Source organism: Monodon monoceros, unplaced genomic scaffold (assembly GCF_005190385.1).
Source record: "Monodon monoceros isolate NGI ecotype Baffin Bay Population unplaced genomic scaffold, NGI_Narwhal_1 Super_Scaffold_21, whole genome shotgun sequence".
In the NCBI taxonomy this organism is placed as follows: Eukaryota; Metazoa; Chordata; class Mammalia; order Artiodactyla; family Monodontidae; genus Monodon; species Monodon monoceros.
In genome coordinates this window covers 25,258,531-25,271,274 of record NW_021703778.1, presented here as the reverse complement: position 1 = coordinate 25,271,274, position 12,744 = coordinate 25,258,531, and the positions used below count along the sequence as shown (strand labels likewise).

Below are 12,744 nucleotides of genomic sequence, written 5' to 3'. Positions count from 1 at the left end.
CGGGGCACGAATCCGTGTCCCCTGCATCGGCAGGTGGACTCTCAACCACTGCGCCACCAGGGAAGCCCTACTTTTGACGAAGCCGTCTAAATTCATGACGTGAAGAAGTTTACAAGAAATGGTACTTTGAGAGCCGCGGCAGCTTGTGAATTTGTTGCTGTGCCTATGCCCCACCTCCTGTATGCTTGTGCTGTGTGATGGGGCAGCTGACACCTGGTTTATAGACCTACCCCTGCACCTGCCCTGTTCAGACTCTGTTCAGACTCTGGCATTAACTGAGCCGCATGGCCTTGGGCAAGTCACTTCTCTAGGCCTCAGTTTTCCCATCTGTAAAATGAGGAGGTGGGACCAGGCCCATGATTTTATAAACAAAAGTTATAAGCATCAAAGCATGAAAGAAAAGAACACTGTAGAGAAAGAGACAGTGTGTGCACCAGGCATGCCTGGGCCACAACCTGCCACCCGTTGCTTCTGTCGTGGAAATGCTATTAAAAATTCTCCAAAACTGTGATCTGACTCAGATTCAGACAAGACTTTTTTTTCTCCTTTGAGAAAGAAAAGCTGAACTCAACCATTTGGGACTCTGCATTCCTGATCTCCTTTTTTTATTTGTGGTACATTTCTCATGATTCTTTCAGTACATTTTTTTTGTATTGAAAATAGACATTTTATTTTGTTTATACAAGACACAGTTTCAAAATACAAATCTTATAATATGTAGCTATAAAGGCAAGGATATAAATATAAATGCACATCTATAGAAAATGTCACCAAGTTCAGTTTTCTCTCTGAACGTTTAAATCAAGAGGATTCACTGGGCACAATCTCTCTGTTCCCTTTCGTTCCCTTTCAATGTGTGCAGAGCACCTAGCTGAGAGGTTTTAGGAGCTGAAATGCTGGTGTCATCCTCGTAAACATCTACCAAGCCAGGAGGAGCCTCGTAATTCACTTGGAGCCTCGAGCGTATTTCTTTTCTTTGTAAACTGCAGGTCCAGGTGAGGAATGGGAGAGAGAGTCGAGTGGATAAGCTGTCCTGAATAAATGTCATGATGAAATAAAAGCCCTGACAGGAAGACCTGAGACCTTCACTCTCTCCTGGGAAAGTGTCGACCTCTGGGACTTTGGGGACTGGGCCCTATGCCCCAGGGCAGGGAGCGAGTGTCTGTGCTGAACCCAGAGAACCCACTCATACGGGCGGTGCCTGAGCTGGGCAGTCGGTAAAATGGTACCAGGATGTTTTCTCACCCTGGTGGGCTTTTCCCCGAGGCCACCGCCCCAAGGCTTCTCTAGGTCCTCTTTGGCTGGAGCAGAGCTGGGCCTTCACTGTGGCTTTTGCTGCCCTCGTCGTCCCCTGGAGCCTTCTGGGTCGTGTGATTCGTTTTCTGTGCCCTCCCCTCTGGCGTCGGTTCCCCCAGTCATTGGCACGACCTCCATGCTTTCCATTTCAACACTGGGTATCTGGTAAGCTTGCCTGTAAAGCAGGTAATTCACAGGTTTTGAAAAGAGGAGAGACTAGGTCAAAAGATAGTTCATTCTAGGTGTTCAGATGGAGAGCACCTAGATTGTCTCCACTCACAGGTGGTATTTAAATCTTATTTCGGTATTTTAAGCCCTTTGTCCACCAAGGTTTACCAATGCTCTTGGAGTGGCCTCCCGCACCTTGCCAATCCTCCCTCTGCTAAAGGTGGTGGTTCAAATGCCAGGCACCGTGGAAGGAGTGAGTCACCAGGAGCCCGGCTAAGCCAGGTGTGACAGTCTTAATAAAAATGGTGTAATGGTTACAAAGCTTTTAAAACAGCTCCTGATATTTACTTAGTAAGTGTTAAATAAATAAACAAATGTTGAACTTCCCTGGTGGCGCAGTGGTTAAGAATCTGCCTGCTAATGCAGGGGACATGGGTTCGAGCACTGGTCCAGGAAGCTCCCACATGCCGCGGAGCAACTAAGCCGTGCGCCACAAATACTGAGCCTGCACTCTGGAGCCCGTGAGTCACAACTACTGAAGCCCGCGCACCGCCACTACTGAAACCCACATGCCTAGAGCCTGTGCTTCACAACAAGAGAAGCCACCGTAATGAGAAGCCTGTGCTCTGCAACGAAGAGTAGCCCTGCTCACCTCAACTAGAGAAAGCCCGTGCACAGTAATGAAGACCCAACGCAGACAAATATAAAGAAATAGATTAGTTAGGGCTTCCCTGGTGGTGCAGTGGTTGAGAGTCTGCCTGCCGATGCAGGGGACACGGGTTCGTGCCCCGGTCCGGGAAGATCCCACATGCCGCGGAGCGGCTGGGCCCGTGAGCCATGGCCTGCAGAGCCTGCGCGTCCGGAGCCTGTGCTCCGCAACGGGAGAGGCCAAAACAGTGAGAGGCCCGCGTACAGCAAAAAAATAAAAATAAAAAAAAAGATTAGTTAATTTAAAAAAAAAACAAAGAAAAAACCAAATATTAATCAGTCCTTGAGAAGCCAAGAGTAGGGGATGCAGAGCATCTTAATTCTACAGTTCCCTGTCTGTCGTTGGACATGTGTTTTAGGCCCTGAGTATGTGGGTCTGTGGATTATACAGTCTACCTCCTGAGGATGAGCAACTTTTAGGACATTTTAGAGTAAGCACTTTGAGTTCCTTGGAGTGAGGGCTAAACTGTAAATTAGGACTCTAGGCCAATTTACCAAAAACAATTTTCTAAAAGCCAACTTGTTGAGTGACAAATCTACCTAATAACTTATTTGCAAATTATCAGTTTATGGCAAGAATCAACTCACCAAATGCCCAAGTAGTCACACTTACCAGGTTTACCAATTCTTCTTATAGATATATTTATGATTTTCCATAATATAGTCAGTGAATATTGATGTTTTCCTTTTATGAGCATATTTATTGGCCATATATATCAAATTTACAAATCCTTTTTAAAAATATATTTTAAGGTATTCTTAAAAAAGATCGTGTATATATTCTTTTCTAATATAGTCAATGAATATATTCATTATTGGGACTTCCCCAGTGGTTAAGATTCTGCCTTCCAATGCAGGAGGCGTGGGTTTGATCCCTGGTCAAGGAGCTAAGATCCTACATGCTGTGGGGTGCACCCAAAGACTAAAATAAGTAATGGAAGGAAATTAAAAAATATATATATTCATTATAATCTCCTAAGAATGTAATTCCAAATACAACATTTTATGTGGAAATTATTTAGTTGTAATGGTATTCTTAAAATCCTTTTAAAAGTCATTTTCTGTTTTTCTAGTATTTTAGCACTTGGGATTTTTTGATGAATTTTTAGGTAAAATATCAACCTTATTTTGATTTCTGAACTATGAGGTTTGTGGCATTTCTTTTGCTTGGGGTGGTATTAACAACTTTTGAAGATTTGTGTGAATTTTTTGATGGCTGTTTTTCATTTTGGCTTTACAGTAGCATTTCATGGAATGTTCATTTTGTCAAAGTTAGGCTCGAAGGGTGATATAGTCTTTGTATTGAGATAATATTTAGAAAAAAATATTTGATAACTAGTGACTAAAAGTTTAGTTTCAACACACCTGATATGTCTGGAACAGCCATATCACTATGGAATTCTAAAATACTGGCTACTAACTGATGGAAGTACAAAATCAAGGCTAATATGCCACTTGAGGCTTTTACGAAGGAATAGTAAAAATGCGTAAAGATTAGAAAAATAATAAAAACTGAAATTTCAGCAAGTGGCAGAAACAATCTTGCCACTACTGCTGAAATATAGAATTTCAAGTATTAGAAATTCCAAGGCCAACATGAATGAGCCTGTTTATGGGGAAGCATATCTGTATTTAACGAGTACATTCAAGAAGAATACATTCGTGACTATATCATCAGAATTGCAGATCCATCAGATTGGTTATTTGGAACCTTCTTTCCTTCTGAATCGGCTTTCGGTGAATTGGCCCCGTGTCATCTGTTGGCTTCTGGCTGCCTGGTTCTGACCAGTGGCCTGCAGGCTGCTTTGGAAAGTGAAGGGCACAGGCCTGACTCAGTGACCGCTCAGCCCCGACACTCCTTTTGGCAAACACAGGCAGGGTGCATGGAAGTGCCTGTGTCTACAGCCAGGAAAGGGGGTCTTCCTTGGACAGAGCAGGCCCAGGGTCATCCAGATGCAGCCCTTTTCTTGGGGGAGGAAGCATCTTGTGCGGTGCGAGTCTTCTGTCTACTCACCTTGACCGTATGTAACGTACGTAACGTACCAGAAGACATACCACGCACACTCCACAGAGCACGGCGACTGACGTGGAGATGGCCGCTGGAAAGAGAGCAGAATTGAGTTGGCATTGAGCTCGAAGGCCTGGCAGCAGATTTGTTTCTGAGACTGAAAATTCTTTACAGTTTACATTCCTGCAGCGAGATCCAGATGCCTTCCTAGCCAGCTCACCGTTACTAACAGTTCCCTGAGGTCCAGCTGTTCAGCCTATTCTACGTCTGGGCACAAAGGACACTCCTTTCCCACCAACACTGCCAGTTCAAACCGTCCCCATTCGCATTATCTTTATGCTCGTCCTTCCCGATCAATGTGGCATGGATGACTGGGCAGGGACAGGAGTGAGGCCGGAGGAGAAAGTAAGGGCCTCAGCAATCAGAAGCTGGGCGTGAGCATCAGGGCGAGGGCACCAGCACCCCAGGAGGAGAGGAAGCTGCTGCTAAACCCGAAGGTGGGTAAATAGGGCAGGGACCCTCCTCAGTTGTCCCCGCCACAATGTCCCCCTTTTCTCCACCTTCACAGAATCCTGATTTAGAAACAATAGAAGGCAGTGCCATTTTTCTTCCAATTTCATCTTTACTATGTGTTTTTATTTGCAACTTTTTACGGTGGTGTTAAGAAGGGTGTCATGAGGCAGGTGTTACAGATTAGAAGAGAATAAGGTAACAGCTTAGGAAAAGGGGAACACATGTTTCGTTGGAGTTGAAAGGACCAGCATTGGGAGGGGGACTTGAGGGTGGAGGACCCCAGGCACGATGGCTTGAGATTGTTAGGGAGGGTGGGATCTTCACATGGAAGTGAGAGGGCTGAGCCTGAGGGCAAGCTGAACAGAACTATCTTTAAAACATTTGTATCAATCGTAAGCACCAAGCAGATTTGGCCAGTTTGCCTTACTATTGTGAAATCTCCCTGCAAAAAATCGCCTATGTGCACTGTGTGTAAGATGACAGCCCCGAACGTCTGGGGACCCAGGAATCTCACTGTGGACCAGGAGGCACATTCATCTCCTGAATTGTTGAGCTTTTCAGACCTGCACCTATACGGACAGCACACAGCCGTGCATACAAGGATGAATCACCCATGACGTGGCCTTAAAAATAGAACTTTCCTGAAAAACAGCTAAATATGAGGGGAAATACCCAGATTCTCTGCAGGGTAGAAGAGGAAGTGGGTGAAGCTTTTCTCAAGGGCAGTTAGCACGTGTAACAGAAGCTTTGGAGAAGACCGTTTCCTTTGACTCTCTAAGTCCACTACTAGAAATTTATTCTAAGGAAATAGGAAATACATATACAGTATTCACTAAAGTATTGTTTAAAATAATTTTTAAAATGTTAATCTAAATCTCTTATCAGTAGAAAATTAAATAAAATGTGGCATACCCACACAATGGAATATTATTCAGCTTTTTAAAACTATGAAATCTACATTTGTTAATGTGGAAAGATGTCTACAATGTCTTAAGTAAAAAAAGCTGGTTGACATAAAAACAAAAAAAAATTTCCAGTAAGCCATGTGTGTATCCATACGCACAGAAAAGTCTTGAACACTATATACCAAAGTATTAGGTAATACTTCAGGATTGTAGATAACCTTATTTTCTTTTTTAAAAAGTTTTTTTTCCTGATATTTTTGCAATGATACTGTGATCAGAAGAGACACTAAAGTTACAGAAACATAACTAGTTGCACCTAAGTAAATAAAAATAAGCATAGAAAAGTTGTTCCCAAAAAAGTAATGGAAAACATGGGAAATTAGTGGAAGTTGTTTTGAGTTTTTAGACTTAACATTAATCATCATTATGACTAAAAGACAGAATTTTTTTATGTGACTCCGTTAAACTATTCCTTCATGTTGACTAATCAGGTTGGCATGCATTTACTGTTCATGGAGAGATTTATTGGAAAAGGCAAGCTGATGTTAACTATAGTTCCACTTTCACAATGCTGCTTCGTGTTTCTTCTTATTGAGAATAAAAACTGTAGACTCCAACTCAAGTGAGAGGAGCGCCCCTGAGCCAATGATATAACACAGCAATTTGAATTCAGCCATTTGAACTTGGCCTCTTCCTCAGTTATTTCCAGGCAAATTTAGTAAAGAAACCAGAATCACCAAAACAATGGATTAATATATCAACTGCTACGTTCTCCACCCTTTTGTGTTTCCTAGGGGGCACATGGATTGGAGAAAAAGGAAAAGAGATTTGGCGAGACAGAGGAAAGAGGGGAGAAAAGGTGGATGATTGCACAGGAGCCCAGAAGGGCCAGGAGCCCCCGCCTTGACTTCAACCTACAGTGATGTTGGGTCTACACTGGGGAAGGCGGCTGAGGTGGCCAGTGGCCACTGTTCAGTGTGGGTGATGAAAGGGTCCTCTGTACCCACAATGAAGTATCACCTCACGCCGGTCAGAATGGCCATCATCAACAAGTCTACAAATAGCAAGTGCTGGAGAGGGTGCAGGGAAAAGGGAGCCCTCCTACACTATTGGTGGGAACGTAAATTGGTGCAGCCACTATGGAGAACAGTCTGGCGGTTCCTCAAAAAACTAAAAACAGAACTACCATATGACCCAGCAATCCCACTCCTGCCTATATGTCTGGAAAAAATGAAAATACTAATTTGAAAATATACGTGCAGCCCAATGTTCATAGCAGCACTATTTTCCAAGCCAAGACATGGAAGCAACCCAAGTGTCCATCCACAAATGAATGGATAAAGAGGTGGTATATATATATATATATATATATATACAATGGAATATTGCTCAGCCATAAAAAAAAAAATGAAATTCTACCATTTGCAGCAGTGTGGATGGGCCTAGAGAATATTATGCTTAGTGAAATAAGTCAGACAGAGAAAGAGAAAATACTGTATGATATCACATATTTGGAATCTAAAAAAATAATACAAATGAATGTATTTGTAAAACAGGAACAGCCTCACAGAGAAAACAAACTTGTGGTTACCAAAAGAGAGAGGGAAGGGGGAGGGGCAAATTAGGGGTAAGGGATTGACAGATACAAAACATTATACGTAAAATAGATAAACAATAAGGATATACTGCACAGCACAGGGAATTATAACCATTATCTTATAATAACGTAAGTGGAGTATAATCTGCAAAGTTACTGAATCACTGTGCTGTACACCTGAAACTAATATTGTAAGTCAACTATACTTCAATTTTAAATGTGTCCTCTGTGAACATCCAGGGAATCGTCATTTCTTGGCAGTCCGTGCAAGCTAGTTAAGCCGCGGGGTAGTGTATCTGATGTGCCGTGTGCCTGCATCTGCTGAAGGTAGTTTTGAAGTGAGAATGTCAATTCCTTACTCCTGGGCAGTGGTTTCTGTTTCTTCCAGTACTGAGCACTCTGCTGGGTTCAGGGTGGGTAATCAATAAATACTTAATTGATCAAATTAAACCGTTAACCTTCCGTAAGCTGAAGGACATGTAAAGTGCCATTTGCTTTTTAATGAGAAATCTGCATTTCGTTGCAGCTTAGGACCCTATCTGGCACAGGATAGGAGCTCAATTTATATTGTTTGAATAGATGAATGACACAATATAGGGGTAGCTCCTGTTAAAGGCTGAGCATATAAACTGCAGCAAATGTATTTCAGCTATGAGAGATGAGAGTTATAATACAGTCTGAAAGAGAAACCCTTTACTCCTCGTGCACTAAATGAATATAGCAGCGTAATGCTTCTACGCCAGTAGCCTGACAGTGAGAAACTACCAACATTAAGATAAATAGTCAAGTTAGAATTCCATAAACAGGGGGATCATGTAACTTACCTAAACAGAGGCACTTTTGAGAGTGAAAGAGGGAGCTGTTGGTGACCATGCTGGGACAGCAGGCATAAGCCAGGTCCGCCCAGCACCCTGGCACTGAGATGCCCTGAGCATAAACACCACCAGGACAAAGGAAAATACTTACCAGTCACAGCTCTGGGATTGTACTGATATGCACCTGCAGAGAAGAGATTGCAGCTCAGTTATTGCCATGGTCCTAAAGGCACTAATTTCTCACTAAGCAAGACAAATCCTGGACAATTTGGCTCCCATCTTAAAGCCTTGAGAGAGTCACGGCTAGCAAAACCAGCCTCACTTTAGCACAGAACCAGGGTCATTGATTTGATTGATGCTGGGCCATGCTTAAGAATCAGATACACTCTTAGAGAAGATGCCGATTACCGAGCGCTCCCCCATCCCACACATTGTGATTCCAGATCAAGGAAAGCTTCCTCTGGCCTCCCACGTCGGGAGGAGGAAGATCTTATTCTGATTCTTGGCAAAGGCTCTGCCATGTGAATTAATACGGGAAGGCTTGTCACATGTAGGAGACAGGCTTTCTCTCCCCACTGAGCTGAGCCAGGGTGAAGCACAGAGAACCAAGGCTGTGGCAGAGAGCAGGAGGCAGAGGGTTGCTCAGTCATCCTGACTTTGGATTGGATGGTGTGATGCGATCGGCTCGCTCAGGATCTGCAACTCAGAAGCAGCCTGTGTGAGCTGCCCTCTCTCCTCCAGCACGCAAAGCCAGCACTAACCGGGCGGGTCCTGCGAGGCCGAGGGGGTGTGTTCCGGAGCCTTGGCTGTTGTCTGAGCTGGGACTTGGGAGGGCTCATTATTGACTACCCCTGTGGTCCCCGCAGAAGGAGCTTTGGATGGCATCAGCCTGGAGCCTGGTCCAGTAGCCAGCCTTGTGGCCACTGTGGTGTCTGACCTGGAAGTAAAAGCTGGCTCTGCAGGGAAGTGCAAGACATGGACAATGAAAATATTGAGAACAGTGTCTTTTCTTGGCTTTGGAAGAGAGTATACTAACACCGGCTCTCGTGAGCCTGCCCTGGCCAGCCCGCCCCCAGCAAACTCCTCCACGGCTCTGGGGGAAAACCCCTTGAGTGGGTAACATCTTCATCCATCTGGAATGGCCAAGGGGCTTTTGAGGACGCTAGAGGATTTATGGTTATTTATCATGGGGCACATAAACTAACCATCCGAAAGCTCTAGTAGAACCAGGCACTAGAGAAGTGTTTACTAGGAGACCCAGCTCAGATAAACAGTGGAACTGTACTGGCCAAAAGACATTAGGATGCTGATTTTAGTTTACTTTTTACCTGTTTGCACAAAACATTTGAAATCAGGGGAACCTGAGATTTGCCCTGAGGGATGTGTCCTGGCTTGGCCCCCATCTCGGGGAGGGTGGGCCACCTGCCTTATGTTTAGGTCCTTTACCTTCCCATCCCTCACTAGCCAACGGCTGCCCCAAAGTGTAAAGTGTGGTGGCACAACTCCGCTGTTCTCTTTCTGTGAAAAATGGGTCTTCCACTGTGACAGTACGGTGCTTAGGAGCCCAGCCCTGGAGCAGAGGGTGTGCAAGGGTGGCTGTGAGCCCCGCATCCCGGGCTGTCGGGCCATACAGTCCGGCCACTTCCCCACGCTCTCCCAGCCACGTGGGCAGAGCATGGGTGGGCACCCGTGGCCATGGTGCCCGCCTGGGAGATCAATCTCATGTCTGAAGTTTCACTATGCAGCTGCGTCTGCCAAGTGTTTGAGGCATGAAGGCAAGGCTCGGGGAGGCCACCCGAACCAGGTGTGACTTGGACCAAAGGGATTCTGGGTACTCCAGCCCCTTCCTTCCGTTTGTCATCGGCTAAGCAACTGGGAGGAACCTTGCTCCCGCCTCTCCATCCTCCCTTCAGCAGTGGTTCTCAGCCTTGGGCACCTAAGTAAGGGTCCCCAGGAGAGCTTCTAGAACCCTAATTCCCAGATGCTCCCCAGACCACGCAGAGTTCCAAGGAGATTTCAACGAGCATCCACGGTTAAGAACCGGCTCTCCAGGGAGGCAGCCCGAGCAGCATGGTCAACCACAGTGGGATGGCTGTGCCTGGAGGGAAGGGAGGAGACGGGGACCAGGAAAAGCCTCACAGTGGGTAATGGGCGACAGAAAACCAGGAGTCAAGAGAGGGCATTAGAGGTTACAGCGCACGTTGTCCCAGGATGTTCAGCCTCCAAGAGCTCGGATTTTCTTAACATCAGGACGGTGCTGAGGAAATTGGGGTAGAGTTTACCTAAGACTCGGTGGAAATGCAGAACCCTGGCAGCTTCGTGCAAGCGTCTGTACTAAAGCAATCACAGGTTATTGGGAGACGGCTCTGCGTGGGTCTCTCCCCGTTCTGCACACCTTGCCAGCAGGGCACTGACGGCCCTTTCTTGGCACCGTCTTTTCAAGGATGCTTAGATGGCCTTGGAAGGGGGAGACAGTGCCTCCCCCTGGAACACAAGGCAGACATGTTCATGCCAGCAGTGAAACACTCAGGTTCCTGCTCAGGCTTCCCCTCCAGTGACATAGGCTGCCCGTACGGGCATCTGTTTAGGCCTGCTTAAGGCATGTGGGGACGAGGGACTTGATGAAACCTGCTGACAGTCCTGTTGCCTGTGGTGCCGGGTAGGAAAGTCCTCCATCTCTGACCCAGGAGGGTCAGGTTTTCTGCCAGCGCCCATAAGACCTGGCAAGGCTGACGTGCAAGGCATTCAGAACCTCAGACCCTCCCCCGTTCTTGAGGCTACGTTTCTCCCACAAAGTGTGATCTGGCCTATTAAGAGTGGATTTTAAACCGTTATTAATTATGTACCTGTGAAGCCTGGCTATCAAGCTACTTTGGTTTACAAGGGAAAATGAAACTAATGTCAATCCTCATTCTTGACGTGAATAAGAGGTGTTTGCAGTGGAACCCTGGCAGTGGTCCACGAATCTGAGGGTTCTCTGTGGACCAGATGGCATCAGGGGATGAGAGTCCGGAGAGAGTCTGTGACATTCCTACCTTTTCCAGAAGGGTTGGGGCTGTCTGGCTCTGGGGTCACCCCTGTCGGTGCTGCTGTGGAGGGTGGCCTTTGGTGAGTCAGGGAGGGGTCTCCTAGAGAGAGGATAACCACATGGCGTTTATGATCCTGAGGGTGGAACCTGGTGTGGCTTCAGAACTGGATGTAAATAAAAAATAAATATATAAATTTAAAGTGGACACGTCTGGCTCCCTAGACTAGGCCAGAAGCACAAGAGATAAACAAGCATCAGTCTGCAGTTCCCATTGCAGACAGACTGCACACTATTTTTTTCTAGCCTTTCAGAAAGACTGCATAAGTTAAGTATCACGTGTGTTTTATTTTTGGCTGGGATGATAGCAGCGATGTCAACTCAGCTTTATAACGCTGGCTTTTGCGTGGGAAAATAAATGATTACTCGATGGATTGTTTAAGGCACAAGAGGTTGGGGAAAATAATGGAGGCAGCTTTTAGTGGTAAAAGGTGGGGGCTTTGGGGATGAGACCTAAAGGTTCCTCCAGTCTTCGGGTTCTAAAAGTCTACGATTCCAGGCCTCGCTCCCTTCTTTCCTCTCCCGCCTGCAACCCGCCCTGTTCAGTTCGCCATCCTCGATTCATTCACCCAGAGGAATTGGAACTTTGAAGAAACAGTCACTCTCCCTACAGTGGAAAGCCCTTATTTTTGCCCCTGGACTATGGTTCCAGTGGGTCCCCGGACTAGACCGAGGAAGACACCTGTGTTCTCCCAGAAGTTACTGCTCAGACCCGTCCTCACCCAGCTCATCCCTCCAATGGCCCCAGGATGCCGTGGGCACCATGTTCCCAGCCCAGCTATTCCTCTGCAACAAGCAGAAGGCTCCCTCCTTGCCCGGCCTCTGATGCCTGCATGGTGGCCACGCAGCGGCAGGGGAAGGGGTACAGGGCGATCTCAGCACTACAGATTCAAAAAGCCAGAGGGAGTCTGGCTTTTCAAGGAGTCCCCCAGCTGTGAGTTTGCTGTAGAACAGCCCCGCTTGTCTGCTTTGCCCAGAGAGGAGTGGTGAATTTTCACAAATACTACGTGAGAAAGTATCACGGCTGGACATGCACCACGTGTGCAATAAATGTGTGTTAAATCATCATTCTCTTGGAAGATCACAGATTAACCTTTCCTTTTCTAGAGTATGGGGCTTAGTATTCCTGAAAATAGCACTACTGGCTTCCACTCCAAGATTGTTTGACTTCTGGTGTGGTTATCCAGCTGTGGATGCTTAAAAAAAAAGGGATTCTGGAGATCTTTCCTCACACCCAGTCTTGAGCTCTGGCGGGACCCCAGACATGATAACTGGGCCAAGGGGGTCTCTGCTCTGTGGGTCTCCGCGCTGCTCTCTGGGGAGGAGAACGGGGAGTAATTTCCTTGCAGGCTGTCTCCTAGGGAGGAATCGGGAATGCTCTCTGGGAAACAAGCATGCTGTGAGCACACACCTTTGTCTGTAGCCAAATTCTTGCTTCTATCATCTTAAAGCACTGAGGTAATAATAGTTAATATTTACCAGATTTCTCTTAATCCTCCTACAAGCCACACTGTTGACATCAGGTCCATTTTCTAGATTAGGAACCAAGAGATCCAAGACATTAAGGCCCTCACTCCAGGTCTCACAGATGGTTAAGTGGCAGAGCCAGGACTTGAACCCAGAACTGTGTGACCCCAAAGCCCATGTAT

The 12,744-nt window shown here is 46.2% G+C and overlaps 1 protein-coding gene across 1 annotated transcript in view; it reads right to left on the bottom strand.

Annotated features, from left to right (window-relative positions):
• Window positions 1–12,744, bottom strand: part of IL15RA (interleukin 15 receptor subunit alpha) — a 29,269-nt gene continuing 16,525 nt past the window's right edge. Inside the window, exons 3-7 of the mRNA XM_029237060.1 lie at window positions 11,046–11,138; window positions 8,772–8,966; window positions 8,162–8,194; window positions 4,187–4,271; window positions 1–1,471 (exon numbers count right to left, since the gene is read on the bottom strand). Coding sequence (XP_029092893.1) covers window positions 1,321–1,471; window positions 4,187–4,271; window positions 8,162–8,194; window positions 8,772–8,966; window positions 11,046–11,138 — 557 coding nt within the window. The 3' untranslated portion in view covers window positions 1–1,320. The remainder of the gene's footprint in view (window positions 1,472–4,186; window positions 4,272–8,161; window positions 8,195–8,771; window positions 8,967–11,045; window positions 11,139–12,744) is intronic.